This window comes from Anomalospiza imberbis, chromosome 1 (assembly GCF_031753505.1).
Source record: "Anomalospiza imberbis isolate Cuckoo-Finch-1a 21T00152 chromosome 1, ASM3175350v1, whole genome shotgun sequence".
NCBI lineage: Eukaryota > Metazoa > Chordata > Aves > Passeriformes > Viduidae > Anomalospiza > Anomalospiza imberbis.
In genome coordinates this window covers 25,046,025-25,067,900 of record NC_089681.1, presented here as the reverse complement: position 1 = coordinate 25,067,900, position 21,876 = coordinate 25,046,025, and the positions used below count along the sequence as shown (strand labels likewise).

General features: G+C 39.2%; 1 protein-coding gene across 6 annotated transcripts in view; it reads right to left on the bottom strand.

Moving 5' to 3' along the window:
- The window catches only part of RUNX1T1 (RUNX1 partner transcriptional co-repressor 1), a 110,371-nt gene that overhangs the window by 41,395 nt on the left and 47,100 nt on the right, over positions 1–21,876 (bottom strand). For all 6 annotated transcript variants that reach the window (XM_068185123.1, XM_068185151.1, XM_068185141.1 and 3 more), the window contains 3 exons: positions 5,660–5,797; positions 1,650–1,891; positions 1–54 (listed from right to left, as the gene is read on the bottom strand). The exon at positions 1–54 is cut by the window's left edge and continues 36 nt beyond it. In XM_068185123.1, the coding sequence (XP_068041224.1) occupies positions 1–54; positions 1,650–1,891; positions 5,660–5,797 (434 nt within the window). The remainder of the gene's footprint in view (positions 55–1,649; positions 1,892–5,659; positions 5,798–21,876) is intronic.

Here is a 21,876-nt window from a genome sequence, read left to right as displayed (position 1 = left end):
GTTAGTAGCTTCTTGCAGTTTGGAATGAAATTCTTCAATTGTCAAAGTAGAATTCTGTTGAGAAAAAAAAATCTGTCTTGGTGACAAAATAAAGAAAACACTTAGCAAGTGAAACAGTAACTGAAGAACCCTGAAATTGCTTAACAACTTGATATTGGTGAGAGAATTAAGAAAAGCATGCTGCATATTAAATTTTTACCTTATTAAAATACACAAAGGAAAGCATGAGCATCTCAGACATTCAGCGCCTGTTGCTTAGAGTACAGTTTAAGCTCTTAAGTGTAAAGCATGCAAAGGCTTTGATATTTCAAACATCAGTAAAAGCTGCTTTTTAACATATTTTTTTCATTTCACATTTTTCTGCTGTTTTCTTTTTAAAGAGGACTGTTGACTATGTTCTAGGCTATGTAAAAAAGTCATTACTTTAGAGATGAAGTCATAATCATGAATTCCACATGCTGGCAGGGTTGACCAAGGGAATAGCATATGTGGATTTTCCCAAGGAAAAAGATCCTAATTTGCTCCTAAGACCTCAAATGAAGTTAGAAATCATCTGTTAATAACAGTGGGAAAGAAGTTTTTATCTGAAAATCAGTGGAATGTGGATGTTCCCAAAGCCACCTTCAGCTTCTTTACCAGTTCCCTTGTCCAAAGAGAACCATGTGACAAGCAAAACCCTATTCAACACTTATTTTGAATGTGGAAACATATGGAGAGCAAGATTTACTAAAGTTATACTGCCTACATAAAGCTTCCCTTTGACACAGACCCAAGTGAAGGGACATCCACTGCTGTCAGGTAGGGCTTGTGAAGATACAAGCAAAGATTGTGAAGTCACCCCTCAGCCTTAGTGCTAAACAGTGCTGTCAGTCTCTGCTCCAAATGAAATCAACGGCAACTGCAGCTGCTCAGAGCAGATGTAAATTAGAGCACCACAATAGCATCTTCCCCAGTATATCCAATTATTGCTGAAGGAAATACATGGGAGACAACAATGTCTGGCAGAGAGAGAACTTGGAGTAAAAAGAACCCTGGGCCGGATTTCACTGTTTGCATGTGAGGGCAGCCCAAGTTGACAGATGTAGGTAAGAAAGAACTGAATTTTTCATTAAGCCATACCATCAAATAGAAATAACCTTATCAATAAAGTGACTTAAGTAGCAGCAGTGCCTTGTTAGGTTCATAATTGTTTGGTTCAATGATACTGAGAAAGGGTTTTGCACTGCATAACAGTAGTCCAAACATACTCAGCTCACCCTTTTAACCATTGACACTATATATGCAGGGCTCTCTTCTTTCCCCATCCAACTAAACTAGGGAAGTCAAACCATATTTTGCTACATTACAGGATTCAAGGTATGTCTACATTAGGGGTACTGCCAGTATAGAATGAAAACTCTCTCACACCATTACACCATAACAATATACTGGCAAAAATAGTCAAGGCTATACCTAGTAGGGAATAGCTGACACTTGTGGGAAGCTAGTCAGGCTACTCATGTTAGTTCTGTCAGCAGGAGCTGGAGCTTCACTCTTGCAAGTTTGGTATCCCTAAAATACTATGAATGCTGTGCATGTGACCCACCAATTTATAAAATAAACACATCAAGCAAGGAAGAGGGAAAAGAACAGAAAAAATACTTGCTTACCACAAGTCCTAGCACAAGGGTACGCACTCTCTCCCCAATCTCTGGTGAAATGTCATTGCCAAACTGCTGTAAGGTTGTAAGAAATCTCTTCAATTTGCTGAGCTGCCTAGCTCCACAAGCTGGCGGTAACTGCTGGTTAGCCAGAGAAGAGGAAGAGGAAGAGGATGGCCCATTGCTAAAGCCATTAGGAGGAGATGGAGCTCCATTTAATGCTGTTGGTGAATGGCTAGTGCCATTGGTTACTGAAAGAAAAAGAGACAGAGGATAAAATAAAGATTGGGGTTGGGGAAGAGATAGAGAGAAAAATGAGACAGAGGGGAAAATCCATCAGCTTATGTTTTCTGCACTTGACCTCAGAATTAATTAAGTTGCACAGTCAAAGATAATTAGCCTTTAGATAGAGTGACAGTCTGCAGTTTATATCTATTTCCCAAGTAGCTAGCGCTGAACATTGTAAGGATTGGAAATAACAGCAGCTGCCTCTCACACAGCCCCTTCAAAATGCCCCTGGACCTGAAAAGCACCATTTGAATACAAGCCTTTTGTCAGAGGATTTTAAAAAGAGAGAGAGGGAAATGGAGAGATAAAAAGCATGAGTGCATGTATGATTGAAGACCCAAAAAAAAAATTGTTCTTTAAGGTAGAAAAAACGTGCAGACATATTTCATGAAGCCTCAGTTTATCTCTGAATATTTTTACTTGTGTTTTGTACACACAACTGACAGCTGTGTTTATAAAACAGGACTTTCACATTTTAACCTTACACCACCCAATGAGAAGGTTATTTTTTCCAATACAGATTCCTTAGCTGCTAACATATGGAGTACACAAAGTTGTCTGTGCAGGTACAAATGCTGCCAATGCTCTGTGTCCTGAAGCCTTGCAGCAAGGGCAGCAAGCTAGACTTCAGAAGACTTCTCAGATTATGAGCAAATCTCTCTGCTTTCACGTGCCAGCACCTTATCTCTGAAAAGGATAAGAAAGCACTTCCCTCCTGTTGCAAGGTTGCTTTGAGAATAACTATCTGAAGTCCTAGGCATTCAAAATTTATGGCAACAAGATGCATGCAGACATACTGAAGACAACAGAGAGTTTTTGGCAGCGAATTCAGTTTGATTCTTATCCACACTCTAGAAGAGAGCAGAGAATCAAACTGAGGACATCCTCTTCCACTCAGGTTAGTTGGAACAGCAACACTCAAAACACATGCAGTTGAGGTTGAGTCTGATTTGCTAAAATGACAGCTAACAGCAAGAAAAAGGATAGCTCCCCTAGAAATACAAGTGTACCAGTGCACTGGCAGGTGTGGGCACGCAGCATGTGACTGTACCCAGCAGCAGCTGCACTCAATGGGCCACAGCCCTGGAGAAATTTTCTGGTTTTTTTTTTTTTTTTTTTTTTTTTGGGGGGGGGGGGGTGGATCACTCAGAACCCTTTCAAAAAAAACATTGAAAAATCAATCAGGAACTTGTCTACAATCAAAAATACACAGGAGTATCACTTCAACTTGTTTTCTATTTAAAAGCACAACCAGGGCAAGCTAGCAACTTTAAATACTTTCAGTGTTTCTCAATGACCAGCCTCTCTGAAGCCAAACATCCCATTCTCATCTCATTTTCTTCATGGATTGTCCTTATCTTTAACCAGGAAGTCCTTTTTTTCAGGGTGGACACCTACTACTAGATATAAATCACTACCTATTACTATATTTAAATCACTGCCACAAACCTTCGAAGGAGTTTTTGTTGCCCTAGTCACTGCCTTCCAGAGGAATGACAGGAAAAGCTATGTGAATTGTTATCTAGCCTCTGCTTGTGTTTTCTTCTAGCTTTCGACTGCCTATTCTGGCTGCATGGGCTAGTGAGAACAAGGATTGGAAAATGCAGAAATAGAAAGAAGTTGGCCTCAGCAAGTTCAGCTCCCCATGAGGCTCCAGGCCACACTCTGAGTGCTGCACTGGGGTGAGGTATCTGAGTAAACAAATACGTTGTGATTGCATGGAACTCACATAGCCAAAAGTCATCCTACCAGGAACTTAGAAAATGAGGACTGGAGAGAATAGCAACACGTCCTGCTGATCTACCCTGACACCACCCAACAACTCTGTCACCCATAAGGGGCTGCTCTAGGCAGAGGGTGCTGGTGGGGCTGATCAAGAAAGCAGAGAAGTGTGGAGTTCATCACCTACGATAGATACAGGGAGAAGAAAGGCCGGTAGATTCCTCCCACAACAAAAGAAATAATGAAATAGTCCCATGATTTCAGCGCTTTCCTTATAATATCTGAATTTGCCAATTGGCAAAGTTGTGCATGATTTCTAAAACAAAATCATGTTGCTAATCCAAAAGCATTTAGCATTTAAAATTTCAAATTACAACACGTCAAGAATTTTTAATCATCTAAACCAAAGAAAACAAAGATTTTCTAGACCAGAAAACAAGTCAGATCTTTCTGGCCTACAGGCATTCCCACTGTAGTAATAATAAATGTAACACTCTGATAAAAGTGACTGTTTATTGTACAAGCTGGAACAGCTAAGACCAAACTCCAAAATCTGACATGGTAAAAAGCAATTAAAATCAGGGTTTTTTAGACTTTTAGTCTTCAAATAAGGAGTCCCAAAACTCAAGCTGTGGTTCACACACCTTCCAAAGTGCTGAACTCAATCAAATAAACAAACATCCAGAAGCCTTGTGAGGAATGTAAGTGTGATTAAAGAACATTGTCGTATTCCTTTTATGATTGCCAAAGATCATCCTGAACTGTTGGCAGGGCATCACACTGGAAAGCTTAATGTGCAAGAACCTGATCCTGCAAAAACCTAGAAACAATTTAACTTCAGACTGAAGCAGCTCCAATGTGAATCTCCATGCCGGATGATTCAGGTGCTGGAGTTAAGCAAAACAGACAAATCTTTGCAGGATCAGGGTCACTGGGTTAAATGTGAGTTTATGTGAATAGCTGGCACAAACCCTCCTAACTGTTTAAGTTCAACATAAATTGTCAGGACAGGGTTCCCTGGGATAAGTAGTACAAAGGCCTCCAGCTGGCCTTCTACATAGAGGTGAATTTTAAGTAAGGCATTTAACAGAGAGAAAGGGACTAAAACAGACTTAGGCAAGACAAATAGAAGACGCAGCCTTCATTCTGTTTAGGCATATGTATTCTACTGTTCTAAAACTGTTTTATTTAAAACGTGAAATGTAAACACATTCTCATGTTTATACTATTACAAGGCAGTATAAAAGAGACTAAAAATTTTGCAGCTAAATCTTAGTATGAGAAATGTGGATCATTTCATGACTGTGAAAAGAATAGTCCAGACAATGTGCCAGATTCAAATCTCAGTTACACTGATATGAATACAGCATACATCAAGACTAGTAGAGTTTGTTATATGTTTACATCAATAAGCTGAGACAGAGATGCAGCCCTAAGTGATTTAGAGAAGTGGTAACAGACTAGAAACCTCTAGATAAAAATTATGAAAGGACTTTAATTTTGGTTTTATATCAATATTAACTAGACATTATATAGCACTGAAATCAGAATTCTTCACTGAAACATAAGCAGAAGGAAGATCAGTATTTTTTCATTATGAATTATCTCCACTTTAAAAACAACAAACAAACAAACAAACAAACTCCCTGAAGTTTCTATACTAAAGGGAATGGGATCATTTAAACAGCATAATGACATGTAAGAGAAGGTTTTCTGTCCTTCTCACAAGAGGGCTAACCTGACCATTAAGTACATGAGAAACCAGTGCTCACTGTTCTTCAACACTGTGACCAAGTGGTCAATGAAATACTAACACAACTCTGAGCTGAATGTCTTAATACCTTAACGATGCATTAATCTGTTGTGAGCTTTGTTTTGCTTAATTGATTTATCCCAATACAATCAAGTGTTGTTCCTGCCACTTCATGCACATTTCCCTTCACCTATTTTGGTTTCTGACATAGGACAGAAAGAAGATGGAAGAAAAGGAAGAAAATAAGACTAATTACACGTTGTGGGCGTAAATGAACTGGTTCTTGGAGCTCCTTGGGTAGTGGGAGGAGGTGGCATGGTTGGAGGCGTCAGCCTGGATTGTGTCTTCACATCCACAGGTGAGTCTGGCATTGTGGAATGCTTCTCAGTGCGATCTGCAACACACACCACAGGAACACACCAGTTTATTTCCCCAAGCATACCCCCTCTGATAAAAACTTAAAAGCTAATGCAAGAAGTGAGCCATTTCAGCATCTGCTGTGAAAGATTACACCTGATTATCTACTCCAGTGTGCTCTTCCCAAATTGCATCATCTAAACCTTACTTAAGAAGGTGCAACACAGATGGTAAGACCTCATTTGTAGCAGTGCTGCATTTTCTTCTGTTTTTATTTCTAGCATGTGCAGATGCTACCTCCCAAGCACTCCTAGAGCTGCAATAATGCCACCTCCCTTCAAGGCTCTCATGTTAGCCAGGAGGAAAAAATAGATGAAGGAACAGGAAGATAATAAATCCCCTTATGACATCTCTTCCAGAACTAAAACCTGAAGCTCTTTAGAGCAGGTGAGATATTGGGTGGAATAGTGGTTGAAACAAGCTCTCTTCATGTCTCTTCTTTGTATCACCTGCTACCCTCTTCATTGGTTCTCTTTGTAATCTTATGTTAAACTTATGCTAAATACACACACCCTCTGGATCACTTTACCACAGTGCCCCTGGTTATTCTCATATTCACCAGAAAAATAAACACAACATGCCAAAATGGTATGTCAATCATCTCATATGCATACAATTATTTTCAAATAAGCATGCAAGTTTGCACCGTCACATATTAAGATCAACTTTCAATGCTCAAAACCTGCAAGATAAGCAGGAACATACCTCCCCAAGAAAACAAAACAAACATAAGGCAAAACCAGGAAAAAACTTAACACTTCTCTTGCAACTGAAGATCTAAATATACAACACATATGATGTAAAAGCTACAGAACTGCACTCTTTTTCCCAACATCTTTTTGAATGACACTACCTTAAGTTGTCTTTTTTAAACCATCCAAGACCATATGTTTCATTTATTAAGTATGGGCAAAACACAGCAAAATTTACCAGCTGAAGGCAAAATTAAGGCTTTCTCACTCATGCCAGGAGTTTAGCAAGCCATCTTGAAAAGAGATGAGTACAATGATGTTTAGCTTTGAATGGGAATAAGTCAAATTCTTCAGTCCCTTCTTTGGGGAGTCGGGGCTATTTATTTATACACAGCCCAACAGAAGTCCTCCTGAGCTCCACAAGACTATTCTGTAAAGCAAGTAAGTGTCGCTGCTAATGGGCAATCACGTAAGTCTGTGGTTTTAATTCAAAACATGTCACATTCTATAAATTCTGTCCCGTCACTTTGTGACACAATTCCTTGTTCTTACTAACAACATATAAACTTCAATGTAATAATAATATCTGAAATTTGCTCTGAGAGACAGTAACAGAAATTCAATGAAATGCACACATTTAACAAAGAACAGGTATGTTTAAGAGTCTCAAAACACTTAATTATCAGAAAACCTAAATACAAGAAAGTTTAAAAAAAAAAAGGAAGGGGGAGGGAAAAGGAAAAAATCAAAACGGCCCCTATACCCCCCAAAAATTAACAACACGTAACAGATACCAATCTTTCTCTGTCTGAAATTGAAGAAACTGAGGAAGTAAGTAGTAAGTCCCAGAGGTGCAGCATGTCAGGTAGTGCAATTATAAAAGCCATCTTCAACCTTTGTTGAAATGCCTACAGGCAATGTTTCAGCTCTCAGTGAAAGGGGAGTAATTTCATATAGAATTTAGAGACAAGTCTGGGGAAGATGAGCAGCGAAATACCCCCAGAATAGGAAGAGGGGAATAGAGATACAATTTTATGGGATCTGTAGTGTTGATCTAAGGTTAGTAAACCTCAGCTATGGAGAGAAGAGTAACCACACCTTAAATATTACTTCTTACACAGGTAAGTGAGGTATGATTTGAAAATCAAGAAACAGTAAATTATTACATGCTGGAAAACAAAAACAGGTTTCTAAACAAATTCTATTTGTATTTCCTTTCCGTATCAGTATACTAAACTAGTTAAATCTCTATCTTCAATAAGCCATTAATTTATTATAAAGAAGTATGAAAACTCATCTTGAAATGTTAATTACTTCCTTAATAGCCGAATTCATCTTGCACTCACCTCAACCAACCTCAGCAACAAGGGAATAAATAGCTTTCAGCTCATGTTGCAACAGAGGGAAAGAGGCACAGCAGTGAGCCCAAGCCCTCCTAAATAAAGGCAAATATTTCTCCCATGCCAAGAAAGGAGAGAGAAAGGGAGGCTTGCCAGAGCTGGTGGGGAGATAACAGTGGGAACTGCTGGTCCATCTGGTTTTCATTCTGCTAACACTCACATTGAACTGTTAAGGAAGGCAGTCCAGGTACACAGATTTGAAGCATGTGGGAGCACAGACACAGGCACAGAGGAGATGGAGGTGGGTGGAAGAAGGAGTGAGAGAAATCGAGCTCCTCTAACAGACTGCTGCTCGCTGCAAGCAGGCACAGCCTGTATCCTCCAATTCAGCTGGTGATAACTAAAGCGATCCTGAGCTGTAACCAACCGCACGGCTCCTGCTCCCTCCCTTCCCTTCACTGCATTTCAAAGTTCAGGTTTGATCAGAAATGTGCTCAGATCAGAGGGGGGAGACTTTCCCACAAAGCTGGCAATGTTTTGCTACTTAAATTGAACATGGTTGTGGGAAAGAGTGTGCCGGTTTTGCCCTCGAATTTCAGGTTGCCACTCTATCATGATCCAAATGGTTTTTACTACCTCCAACAGTTTGCCACCCAGTCTGCAGACTGCTGAACTTATCCACAGACCCCTGTACTTCTCATCTAAATCTAATAACATTAGGTTTGATTTTCCCAATTACCTTTCTTTGGATCTCTTAGACATAAACACAATCATGCTTTACATACTACTTACCTTTTTGTTACCTCTCTCTCCCTTGCAAAGCCCTAAACCCTACTCTCCTACTGTATGATCGCAGGCAGGCAGATTTCTCTCTGTCTGTTACTATCCTAGTCCTGCCTTCTTTAAGGAGATATTAAGGCTCCTTTCAAGCATGCCCCAAAACATCTCTTGCCAGAGTACAAGATTATTTTGTCAGAACAGAGATTCTCCATGGGGGCAAGGAAAAAGGGCTTTTGAAGTAAAATGCAAAATACAAAGCTTTTCCACATGCTTGGAAGACACCATCACACCACCCAGGAGAACAGCTTTCACAACTCTCCATTCCGCCCTCTTTAATAACAAAACCCCTGTGGGAGCCATTCTGCTCTTACTGCTACTGTTTTACCTGTTCCTTACCTTTCCATACAGCTCCCCGAACTCTGAGGGAGTGATGGGACTGGGAGCAGCTGTCTACAGCACCCACCACTGTCCCACCACCCACAGCACCAGAGAACCTCAGCAGCTCTAAGACAGATGACTCAGGGGATGAAGTGGTGATGGACAGCCACAAATCAGAGCTGATAAAAGCATTAACAGTTCTTGTGATCTGATCTTCCTAAAGCTTTTGGTGTCTGACACTTAGCCTATAACTCCAGCTTCTACAATTCATTATTTATTTTTTAATTAATAAAAACAATAAGCCTAACAACAAACACTTTTTACTGCAATGGTTGACAAATAGCCTGATGAAATGAAAGCTAAAGACATAAGGGTACTTAAGTCATATTCACAAGCAAATTTCCTTCAAGACATGGTATTTCACGAGGCTTTTAATGTATGAACATTCTTCATACAAACTCTCAGTGGATATTCTGCTATTCATACATTCAGAGGTTATGAGGATTTGGTAGGGGAAGAAAGAATCCCCCAGGAGGAAAAACTCTAATTTTAACATATCAAAACCTGCCTGGGTAAGATTTCACATACATGTGCTCCAGTTTTACAATTCAAAGACATATACATTGAATTTCACCCGAAATTCAGAAGAATTTTTACCATGCCTTAAAATAGCTCAATTTCTTGAATTCAAAAACATGTTTATGCTCTTGAGTCAAACCAAACTCCCCACTTGCAAGCTAGTTCTGGCTATCTTTTTCTTCAGATGGACCTTGACATTTCAAACAATAATCCTAAATTAGCAAAGACACACCAGAAAGTTTCATACAGGCAGCATATCTCACAGCATCCCATTTAAAAGCATAGCCTGTATATACAGAGGGAGTAAATTCTTTCAGGTGCAACAGTTTTTTCCACTGAATCCCTTTAAACAATGACAGACCTGTGCTCCTTAGCCCAGTTCAGATCAAATGGGACTGAAACCAGAGGTCCTCCAAACTGGAAGGAAAAGGAGACATCTGCAACTCATTCTGTAGTGTTCACTGCAATCAGTTCAGGATGGAGAAAGATGGTGAAATAATGGTCTAGTCCTAATCCATACACACAGCCCTCTGGAGCAGCAAGAGACTTAGAATAAATTCAGAAAACATGTTTCAAGTATGCAGAGATCTATTGCATTTGCTTTGGATTATATTTTTATTTAAAAACAAACCCAAGCAAAACATTTTGAAATACACATTCTTGAATCTCCTTTACAGCATAGTGTGAAGAACTGTGATTTAACCACAGAAGTATTTTGCTTCATTTAAAATTAAAGAATATTGTAAAACCAACTTTAAATTATGATATTTCTTCTGTGGATTTCTTGGTTCATAGAATTATACTGTTCTTGTTCATTCAGTTTTTATGGTAGAGGTTTTTTGTTATCACTATATTTAGCTGTTAGGTGAACACCGATATTTACTGTAAGCACAGTCAGCTTCTGAACCAAACAAGGAAGAGACAAAGCATGCAGGAGCTGGGGCAAAGAGAGATGTCCCTGCATTCAAACTGAGTTACTTTACTTCCTGTACCCTACAAGTTTAGTCCATTTTTAAAACAAGGCGGTCTTTCATAAATGGCAACATTTCAGCTCACATGGCACACATCCAAGTCTAACGCATCAAGGAAAGCTGATGTATGGAACAAAATATGGTATATATAAATACTTTACTGATACCATTTCAATAGCCAATTCAATGTCAAGCATTTCTAGGAGTGGTGTGTTTTCAATTTCCTTTTTTAAATGAAAAAAAATTGTGGTATTATACGCTGTGGCATTTATTTTACTTTTAGTTAGTGCAAACAGTTCCAGATGTACACTCAGGCATGAAAGATTCTTAAAAGATGCTTTATATTGATTGTACAGTACTTTCTACTTTGGTGCCAACATTTAAAAAATAAAAATAAAACTTGCTAAATTAAAAGAGTCCATTGTCTTGTTTCCTTTAAACTCACAAAAAGAGCAAGCTCCACATATGACACAAGGGATTAGAACCTGCCTCCACCACCCAAGTTACAGGAATCGAGACCTAAATCTGAAGGATTTAATACTGATGGTTTCTTAGACATGTTGGACTACTTTTCATTATTTTGAGAGGGGTGGCAGGGAATTTGCAAGCAGGTAACCACAGACTGTGAGTCACAGTGGTGATGAACCTGAAGTCAGACAACCGCAATCCAACCTAGGAGGACAAATTCCAAGTTCTTCCATCCATAATGCTATCATGTTTCAGCCAGTAGGAACTTCTCCTTCAGATGTGGCCAAGCCACACAGCACCATTAGAAATAGGCAGTGTTTGTGGAGACCCACAACTCCTGAGCCTCAAACCTGCTGCTACACCGAGCAGGACAATATTACAAGGTTGCCTTGGTTGAAAAGAACCCATCTGAGAATGAGAATGCATGGTATAAGCCTGACATATCTGGTAAATCCCACCCACTCCATGCACTGAACCCCTGGGGAAACCTGCAAGTCATTCAATGCAGCCATTAAACATGACATGTGGACAACACCACTGCAGACCCTCTCCCTGCCAAGCATGCCTGGGATTTGTTTGAGACTGGTATAGTCTTCATTCCATTCACCTCTTGGCCCTTTTGACTTCTTGATAAATAAATAAAGACCTAAACACAATGGATGTTTTTGTGCTATACACAACAATTTCAAACAGGCATAATACAGACATAACTTTCTCTCAGCACCAGATGCAATCATGTTATTGGCTTAGAAAGGCAGTATCACTGGGTTTCCAGTTCCTCAGTAGAGAACTTTTACTTCCAGGTGATTTGCAGGAATTCAGTATTAGAGATCAGCTCAGACTCCGGTCTTTTGTCACAGAACATTACCTCTGCAAGATTTATCCACCAGGAATCAGAATCTATGTGAAGTGACTGATGGATATGAACAGCAAAGTTTTCAGATGACATAACATTTCAATGCTTCTTTAGCATGCTGGGTATGAAGCTCACATATTGAAGATGACCCTTTTGCAAGAGCAATATCACAATTTTGCTGCAATCTTATCTTCATTCTCCTCTGTTCAGATAGTTGAACAATTCATATCACCAGCTATTCTTCAGAATAAATGAAAGCACATTCAATTTACCCATTTATGCTCATTTAATATGCAATAGCTAGAAGAAATTCTGTATCCTGGGAGTTCACTGAAGTTATCTGAGGCCAAGTTATAAGAGTTTTCTTCAGCTCTGCTAAAATAAGCCTTGAGCATAATACAATCTACTCTGTCTCTCAAAAGCTGAAAGGGATTTTTGTCTCCCAGTTTTGGTAGAGCTTGTGGATGATATAAAGCAGGTAAATAATGAAAATGCTTTATGTCATGTCCTTTGTCCACAATGGTACTTGACTGGTCCTGACAATCATAACAATGAGCCACAAATGCAGAAGCATTCTCTTTGATTTCAGTTCTCTATGGTGAGAGGTTCTGACTGGCAAAAAGTCTTGGTCTTACACTCATAGCTTAGCAGCTGAAGGCCAAATAATTACGCATATTATAAAATAAGTAATGCATGAGTTCAATCTCAGAATTAAGACAAAAATGTCATGGCTTTCTTTGCTTGGACATATTATTTTTTCCTGAAAGAAATAAACTTGCCTTACCATATCATTTCCTTTTTAAAGAGTGGGGGGAATAGAAAAATAAACTTTTCCCTCTCATTTAACAATCTGACATGTTTTGACAGTTTCAAAACTATCATAAATTTACTTTCAGTTATTTAATAAAAACTGGCTCATGTCAGAATTGCACCTTTTTTTAAATGCTTCTTTTCTCCTTCACCCTTTCTGGCTTTGTAAATTTTACCATGCATAATTGCTTCGATGCAGGAATGCAGGGAAGAAGAACACATTCTAAATCTAGATCTGCTACCACCATAATGATTTATGAAACACTTAGTGAGAACAGACAAGGAAAATAAGGGCCAAACTGTGGCAGCCGCCCTGAGTTTCCATAAGCCCCCAGAAAACAAAGTCTACAAGTTCCTTTGTTATGGATGAATACACAACACTTGGCCTGTAATGAAGCTGAAGACAATGTGGATTTCTTCTAAATATCCCAGGCAAACATCATGAAAATTCCTCCATATATGAACTAATGCAGTTAATAAGCAACAGTCCCATAATCAGTATTGAAAAACTGTTTTCCCACTTACATTTTTTCCTAGATCTTTTCTTTTTGTTGACAAGCTATCCAACTAAGAACTGTGTGTTTTGAGTGGTCTTCTTGTGTTTCACATCATGGGAACTATTACTGCTATATAACCCAGCTCACTGAACACTGAGACTTAATTGAAGTGACAAAGTGGCACTCTCTGCCTCTGGCATGAAGAACTGAAGAACAGACAGAGCAAGCACTGGACAACTCAGTCCAGCACCCAGCATCCCTGACAAGCTACAGAGGTGACCACCCCTCTATATTAGCAATCAATCCCTTTCCTATAAAGGAAATCTTCAGGTTTTTTCAGTACTTTCAGTACTGAAAGTACTTTCAGGAGTACTTTCCCAAAGGCTGCCTGACCACTAACTCATTTCCTTTCTGTACCATCATCCCTGGAAGGCCTACCCTTGTCAGGATTACAGACAAGCTACAGATGAAGGCAGACTGATAGCTAAGAAACACAAATGCCAATCAAATCTAATTGGTATTGTTTGCATGCTCTTATATACTCAACCACACACAGCACAGATCCTTCCCACCAAAAGTAAGAAGATTTTTCTCTCACATCAACTGAAATTTCATAACTTGGTCTCCAGAAGTATATTTATGTTTTTAAAACATAGTTTGTCCAGTCGTAAATTACAGAATCACAGGAAGACTTGGGTTGGAAAGGGACCTTCAAGATCATCCCCTTCCAGCCCCCCTTGCATCGACAAGGACACCTTTCACCAAACCAGGTTGCTCAGAGCCTCATCCAACCTGGCCTTGAACACTTCCACAGATAAGGCACCCACAGATTCTCTGGGCAACCTGTTCCAGTGCCTTATCATCCTCATAGTGAAGAACTTTTCCCTAATAACCGGTCTAAAAATACTCTCTGCTTGAAACCACAGGCTTGTTTGTTACACAATGCTAAAAGTCTGAAGCAAAATGATTATAAACTATTTTTAATGCACTTATACAAAGTGTAAAGGATAACTGTACTTATTTTAGAAAAGTCCTAAGAGAATACTGATACTGTATTTAATTAGATTTAGCTGGAACTGAAGTCTCCAATATAGATTACATAAAGTAATCTAAAGCAACTTATTTAAATTCAGGAAAGTTTAGGCAATAAACTCCTCTGCCAAAAAGCAAAAGAAGTTACTACAGCTGTACTTTTAAGGCATTGCTTGTATTTGTATAACAAAATACAAATACATGTACATATATACATATGTACATATTTTTGAGCCTTTAGGCTCAAAAATAATCAAATATGGGGGTAGGAGGTGATATTTTCCATGGTTATACATCTGAAAAGATGACACAGGGACTACCAAGAAGGTTAATGAATATACTTCTGGCTTTGCTTGATTTTAAAATGTGGAATTTGTCATGGACAAGTCAAGATCCTGTAAAGTGTAGAGTGGTGGTGGCCAGCCTGGGACAGGCTGCTCCCCACCTTGTGGATCAAGATCCCAAATCCCTGCTCTACCAGACTGCACCATTTTACCCATCCAAAAACCCAGCTCCTCCAAGTGATATTTCAAATAATGAAAAGTCTGTTCCATTAGACCAGATGTGCAGGTCTGGGGAGCAAGACCATCCCCATAATACTGAAAGCAGAGGCAGCCAAGTTCCCTCTCTACCAAGTACTAGAACAGTACTGGTAGGAGGAGGTCTGCTTATTCCTGCCATCTAACACAGACAGCTAAATTAGCAGACTAAATGTCCCATATAATCACTAAAGAGTTAGTATCTAATTTTTAAATCTCTGTGGCTGCTAAATCGGGCATAAACATTGCCATACAGATCTAGGTTCTTTGCCTCATGAGAACCAGAAGCATTCAGACTGCTCTCACAGCGTGGCTGCTGTAAACAACAATTGGTGGTCGTCAGTGACCAGGCATAATAACTCCTTGGCTTCTATTCAGCCACTCAAGACAGGTATACGAAAATATATAATGAAGCATATTTCCCCCAGAAACCCTTGCTCAGGTGCTGGCACTGTTAGTTACTTAGTGCCACTACCAACAAGACAAAAGTGTAACTATAGGCTTTCCCTCTCTTGTTATTATACACTGACAGTCTTCAATAATGCAATTTATTATATTCATCCGTACTATGGCATTTGTCGAAATACACATTTTGGAAAACTATCATTTCGTATCAGATGATGCCATTAAAGATATCCTTTATTTACGTGACTCACTGTCTAGACAGTGTGAGAAAATACTCATTATTAGTTACAAGTCAGCTCCTCCTTGTGCCACATGTCACACCAAATGTCTTCTATTTGGGCACTGGATTACACCTTAATAAAGCAGTGGAGAGGTGAGAAGGGGGAAAGAGAGCCTCAAAAACTTCACAAGAAATGAAGACTCAAACATCTTCTTAGATGAGACAGTACTATTTATTGACAAATAAGCTCACAAGCAAAGCAAATACTACCATCAGCAAATCCAAAACTGTGTTTTGAATCATCTGGCCTAACACATCACATGCACTCTTAAAAGTAAATGTGAAATAGTATAAGAATATAAAGGAAGAAGAAAAGGAAGGAAATTGTGTTTGTATATGTTGTTTAAGACTAACAAGTATAAAACCAGATTAAACCTCTTTCTGAAGCCAGCAAATTCACACAAAATCATATTGACACAGAAATCTCTGGTGATCTCACCCAGAAAAGAAAGATGCTGGGTTAGCCTTGCAGGCAGACTCCAGCTCCAGAAACACTCAGGAATATGTGTTTAACTATAGACACTGAAAACAGCTGTAGGTAAACTAATGAGACCACTCGCAGAGTATACAATTACACGCAACGTTTCTAGACCTTAAAGTATCACAGCAGTCTTAGTCTTGCACAATAAAGCTTAAAACTTCTTTCTTTTGAAGCATCTTCCCTATGTTTTGAATTTTAAGTGGCAGACCCCAGCTGAAGCCTGAATTCAAAGAAAAATCAGCAATTATTACAGAATCCACAGAAAACATATGCAAATTTTTAAAACTATTTCAGGTATCATAGCATTGCCAGGATTGATGATGGTTGTACAATACATACTTCATTTCAAGCCCATCAGATTCAAATTAAATGTTTAGGGTTTTTTTTCTTTTTTCCTCAACAAATACATTAAAAAGGCTTTTATATTTATAGAACAACATTTTCATCAAGCCCCCTAAACCTATTAGTCCAACATGGCAATATTGATCTTTGTGCATCAGTGCTGCTTCTACAGCTCTCTTCTGTACGTGTAGACATGTGCATGCCCATGAGTGTATGTGCACACACATTTCTACACATATGGGACCAGGTTTTACTTACTTGGGTTTGTGCACAAAAACACTTACTGTGATTATTTTTTTTAATTTTTTTAACATTCAAATTTAGAAAACTGTAAGAGGGAAAGAGCCTTCAACTGCACTGAAGAGAGTGTTAAATGGAGGGGAAACTTCAGGGCAAGAAGTCAGACACGAAGGAGAAGCCGCTCAATAATACGAATGCAAGCAAAATATTGACAAAGTGAGGAAGTCTGATGCATTTGAACTCTGAATGTTCAATGTGGATGCACTTAACCCTTTCTGATATGGTTGCATTCTCTTATATATATATAAAAAAAAATCTTATGAAGTGTAGCTTTAACTCTCTTTGTGCTATGGAAACACCCTACATTTGGCCTTGGGCCTACTTGGGCATATACATTTTGTGTCCCTGAGAGGTGGGTTAACCTATGAGAAAAAGTAGACTATTCCCGAGCAGGATGGAAACCCTGCGGCGGGGCAGAGGGGAGCTGCGGGAGCACCGGGAAGAGCCCGGGCGCCGCCGGGAACGGCCACGGGCGAGTGAGAGCACTAGAGGGCGCCGGCATTGTGCGCGGCACGGGGAAAAGCCCTGCCCGCACCGAACGCTCCACGTAAATGGCAAGCTGCTCAGAAAGCCAAAGGGATGCTTTAAGAGCAGTTCTTCCCAGTATCTTCAGCCACGTGATGTAAAGCAGAGCCTATGATACTCTGTGGGTGTGCCCACAGTACCAACAGAATATTAAGTAATTGTCCCTAAAATTCAGCCATATTAATTTGATTCTCAAAAGAGCAAAGACAGCCCTGGCTACACCTTCTTCAGTGCCTCCCATTGTCGCCTCTCACCCCAGCGAGACAAGTTAGATGCTCCTCCTTTGCCCCCAACTACACCTCCCCCTCCACCTTCCCCTGCTTGGGTGATAGCTTTCTATGTGAAACATTCCCGAAGTGGAATTGCAGCAGCAACACAATAGGCAGTCATGCCTACAACTCACTTTATGACTAGTATATCTAGTCATAAAACCTCGATTGTGCACACGCAACTACAGCCATGTGACGATAGCATGAACTTGAACATACCCCAACAAAATTTAACTCCTCTTTTGCACCAGAACACAGAGAAACAAACAACACCTGGTATTTCCCTTACACCTGTAATCAGACAGAGAGATCAAATGGCAAGCAGGGAAGAAGTAAAGGATCACACAGATCTTTATAAATATCCTTCTGGCACCACATACGTGCTAAGAAAGTTAAATCCCAAGGTCAGATACAATTCAAAAGCACAGAGAGATAGTGACTGCACTGGCATCTCCTGTGAAAACATATTTCTTTATGGTCTTCTTGGAATAGAAGATGTAAAACACATCAGTACTTTTCTGGCAAGCTCTAAACTGCTTGGATGTGAAGAAATGAAGAGCTGTGTACTGCAACAACTATCCATGGCAAACTCTGAAATTATGAAAGGAAAATTTAAAAATGGGGAAATAGGTGTACCTGGATGTAATACTAAACAGTTAACAAGAATAACTGTCCCCAAATGAGTTCCTAGCCATTATCTTTTCCACAATTATTGCAAGTACCTTCAGTAACTGTGCATACAAATGATCCATTAGAAACTTAACAGGTCATTTCCAAAGGTGATTATGAGCCCTGACTTACAAAACTACTTAGGTTTTCCAACAATTCTGTTCAATGCCGACAATCTGCACAAAAGTAAGATAAAATGTGCTTACAAAACACCAAGTGGAAATAAACTTTCAAAAACGAAAAGAAGGTATGAGGTGGTGAACACTGATGAATCAAATGCAGTCATCTTCATAAATGAAATGTTAAAAATTTGCTTTTGTCTGTGCTCTGCTGTCAAGAGAATCAAAAGGAGGCAGCAATCATACATTACAGCCCTTACAATGTCCCATACTACAATAAATAATGATGAGCGTAACAGTGAAAAGTCTACGGCTAGGCGGGAGAGATAAAAATCATAGTAGGCTATCAGAGCGGACATCTGCTGTAGAACACAGTATAGAGAGCAGAAGTGTCGGTAGATAAAGATGAACCCAAATGAACTCCTTAAAACAACAACAGGATGCTCTTCACTTCAGTGGTCCTTCTTGGCCCTGCTTCTTAATGGGTAGCTGTGCTATTGCAACAAATGAACAAGCAATAGGTCTGGTTTAGAAAATATTAGAAAACTCTTCAGAAGCACCATTTAAGGAGAGTAATAAAGATCAGGAGTACAGACGTGCAGCTTCCTCAGTTGCTGAGGTTGTTAAAGAAACAGCAGGAGACACAAAAACAGATCCTGGCACTCCCACTGTGAATGGCTTGGGCAGGTTGTAAAGAAATTAACTGAGCAAACCCGGAATAGATTCACTTAAAATGTGCAGAGGAAAAAAGCTAAGATGAAGCATCCCAAGCTATATTAACCATAAGAAACAAAAGACATGATCAGTTTTCATTCATATGAAATAAATAAGAAAACAAAATTATAAAAAACTTATGATCTTAACTGAAAATGAACAAAGATATTGACAACTAACAAATACTGACCTAGATAATGTTGAAATCTGTCTCAACAACTGAGGAAGAAATGGGCAAGGAGTGTACCAAACTTGGACAAAAAAACCCCTTGATTCTGGAATCAAGTATGTGATTTTTTTACAGGTAGGATTGCAATAGAAAATGGAACGCTGATACTGCTTGCTCTTCTCTCTCTTCTAATACAAGAAGAGAGAGGAGGTAAAACAAACACACTGAGATACTATTACATTGCTCAGCCAGGCTGGGCTCTCGGGAATCTCTCGACAGACCTTTCCTTTTCTCCAGAAATCCCAAACCCTTGCAAGAATGCTGTATGGCCTCATTGGTTCTGCACGGAATCAGCAAGCTTCTGTCTATTGCTTCCCTCTAATATTTAAAACAATCTATCTTTGTCTTTTCCTTTTTTTTAAACTATCTCAAATGTAGGCTTTAAACACATGTTCTACATCATGTTATGTCATACTGGAACAAACAGCTCCTCGAAAGGCTGAACTTCTATTTGTGATTATTTATCTAAAAGCTGTGTTTTCTTTTAAACTGTATATATTTTGTTGGACTGCATCTACTGACAGCTAAATTCCCAAGCCTTCAACCTGCCATCTCAAAGAAGCAGATTCAAAAGAGACCAAGTAGAGTTTACTGTCAGTCTGTAATGAGAGCAAAATTATAAATCTCTGTACCAAAAGCCAGCTGCTTCATTCTTAACTCTGATCCCCCCTTTTCTTTTGCATTCTAGCTAGCATACAGCTGCAATAAATATGGCTCTTCTCACAAGCCATGCAGATGTTAACAGTTCTGTAGGACATCAAGAAACATTTCAAGAATCTTGTAAGTGCTGACTAAACTTGCTTGAATAACCCACACTATCTCCTCCACATTCCTATTCAGTAACATTAGTCTTCCTGAATGTGTTAAGGAAAAAAAAATAACATTTAAGCTAAGGCTTTAATGTCTAGTCTAAATGCACTATCAGTAAACAAGGAATGTTCTTAAGCCATCAGACAACAGATATTCAGATAGTAAAGCAAAGGGAGTCAATTTATTCTTTGCCACCATGTGTAATGCATTTTTTGTTTCTTATCTATGCAAGAGTAGTAAAATGAAGGTCTGAAAATATATATTTATAAAAGTCATGGCTGTATGTGTTTGAAAGAATGGATCATAACTAAAGCAAGATCTTTCCTTTTCTAGTAGTCAAATGGATTAATACTAAATGAGAGCGAAGGAGTTCAAAGTGCTACCTAGTACATTTTTATTAAAGTTATATTAGCATGACAGTCATATGCATTAAAGATTAAGCTAAAGCCTCAAACCACAGTCAGCAGCAGGAAGAATCCAGCTGTGCAGGTAGAGGACTAGATACAAAATGCATTAATCAAGTGGGTTTATACTAAAGATGCTGTTTTAATATTCTTTCCCTCTTCAAGTAGTGTGCTGGGGTAGAGCTAATTTTCTTCTTAGCAGCTAATATAAGGCTGTGTTTTGGATTTGTGCTGCAAACAGTGTTGGTAACACAGGAATGTTTTAGCTATGGCTGAGTGGGGCTTACACAGAGTCAGGGCTTTTCTGCTTCTCACCCCTCCCAGCAGCACGCAGGCTGGGGGTGCACAAGGAGTTGGGAGGGGGACACAGCTGGGACAGCTGACCCCAACTGACCCAAGAGACATCCCACACCATGTGATGTCATGTTTAGCAATAAGGGAGGATGGTTGGCTGGCAGGCTGCTGCCTGGCTGGCTATCAGTCAATTGGTGGTGAGCAATGTTATCAGTTGTCTTTCTTGGTTTTTTCCACTTTATTTGCTATATTACCTTTTATTATATTTATCACTGTTATTATTACTATTATTATTATTACTATTTTATTTCAATTATTAAACTGTTCTTATCTCAACCTACAACTATTCTCACTTTTACTCTTTCAATTCTCTTCCCCTTGTCCTGCTGGTGGGGAGTAAGCAAGCAGCTCTGTGGGACTTGGTTGCCAGTTGGGGTTAAACTACAAGCAGCAAGGTTAGTCTCCTTTTTGGGGGTGGAACTTTCAAAACAGGTGAAGCAGTTTAGAAGCTCAGTCATCAACAAAGCCAATAAGACTGACACGCATGTGTTACTCCAGACACTTGAAAATCCCACATCAAATACCCTACCCTGTGTGCAAACTTCACACTTTGAAAACACACTGGAAGGAGGGCTGCAGAGCGATTCACAGCACTGAGCCATAAAGAGATCACAATCTTTGACAAGTTCAGAAACAAAATGTGCAGTCAAGAGGGTGTATGGTGGAGTTTTGAGATTGTCTCCAGTCAAGTGTCAATCTCAGCACAGTTTCAAAGAGGACAGGGTAGGGAGAAATAAAACGAACATATCAGTACATATCCTGCAAGGAATCGATAAAAAGACCTCACTCCTACAAAGGCTTACATACCTGCTCAACTTCAGATACTTATCCTATTATGTAGCACACTTGAAGTGAAAATCAACTCTTTGAAGACATGGGGCACAAATAATTTACCATGAAATGTGGAATTCGGGTATTGTTTGTTCTTTGATTTAGTAATACAGGAAAACTGAATATAAAGCAGAATTGCAATGTGCTATTTTCTAAATGCTTCATGACACTGCTTTTAGAGTAATTTCATCAAAATGTCATAAAAAGACATTTAAGCATTTTGAGATAAGCAAAAAGACAATAGACTACAACCTTAAAAAGAATTCAATGTAATATTAACAGAAGCTCTGTAATTAGCTAGTCCAAAAACCTCAAGCCATCTTTAGGCTTCCCCAAACAAAACAAATAGGAAGGAGAGAGCATGAATAAAAGAACTTAAAAA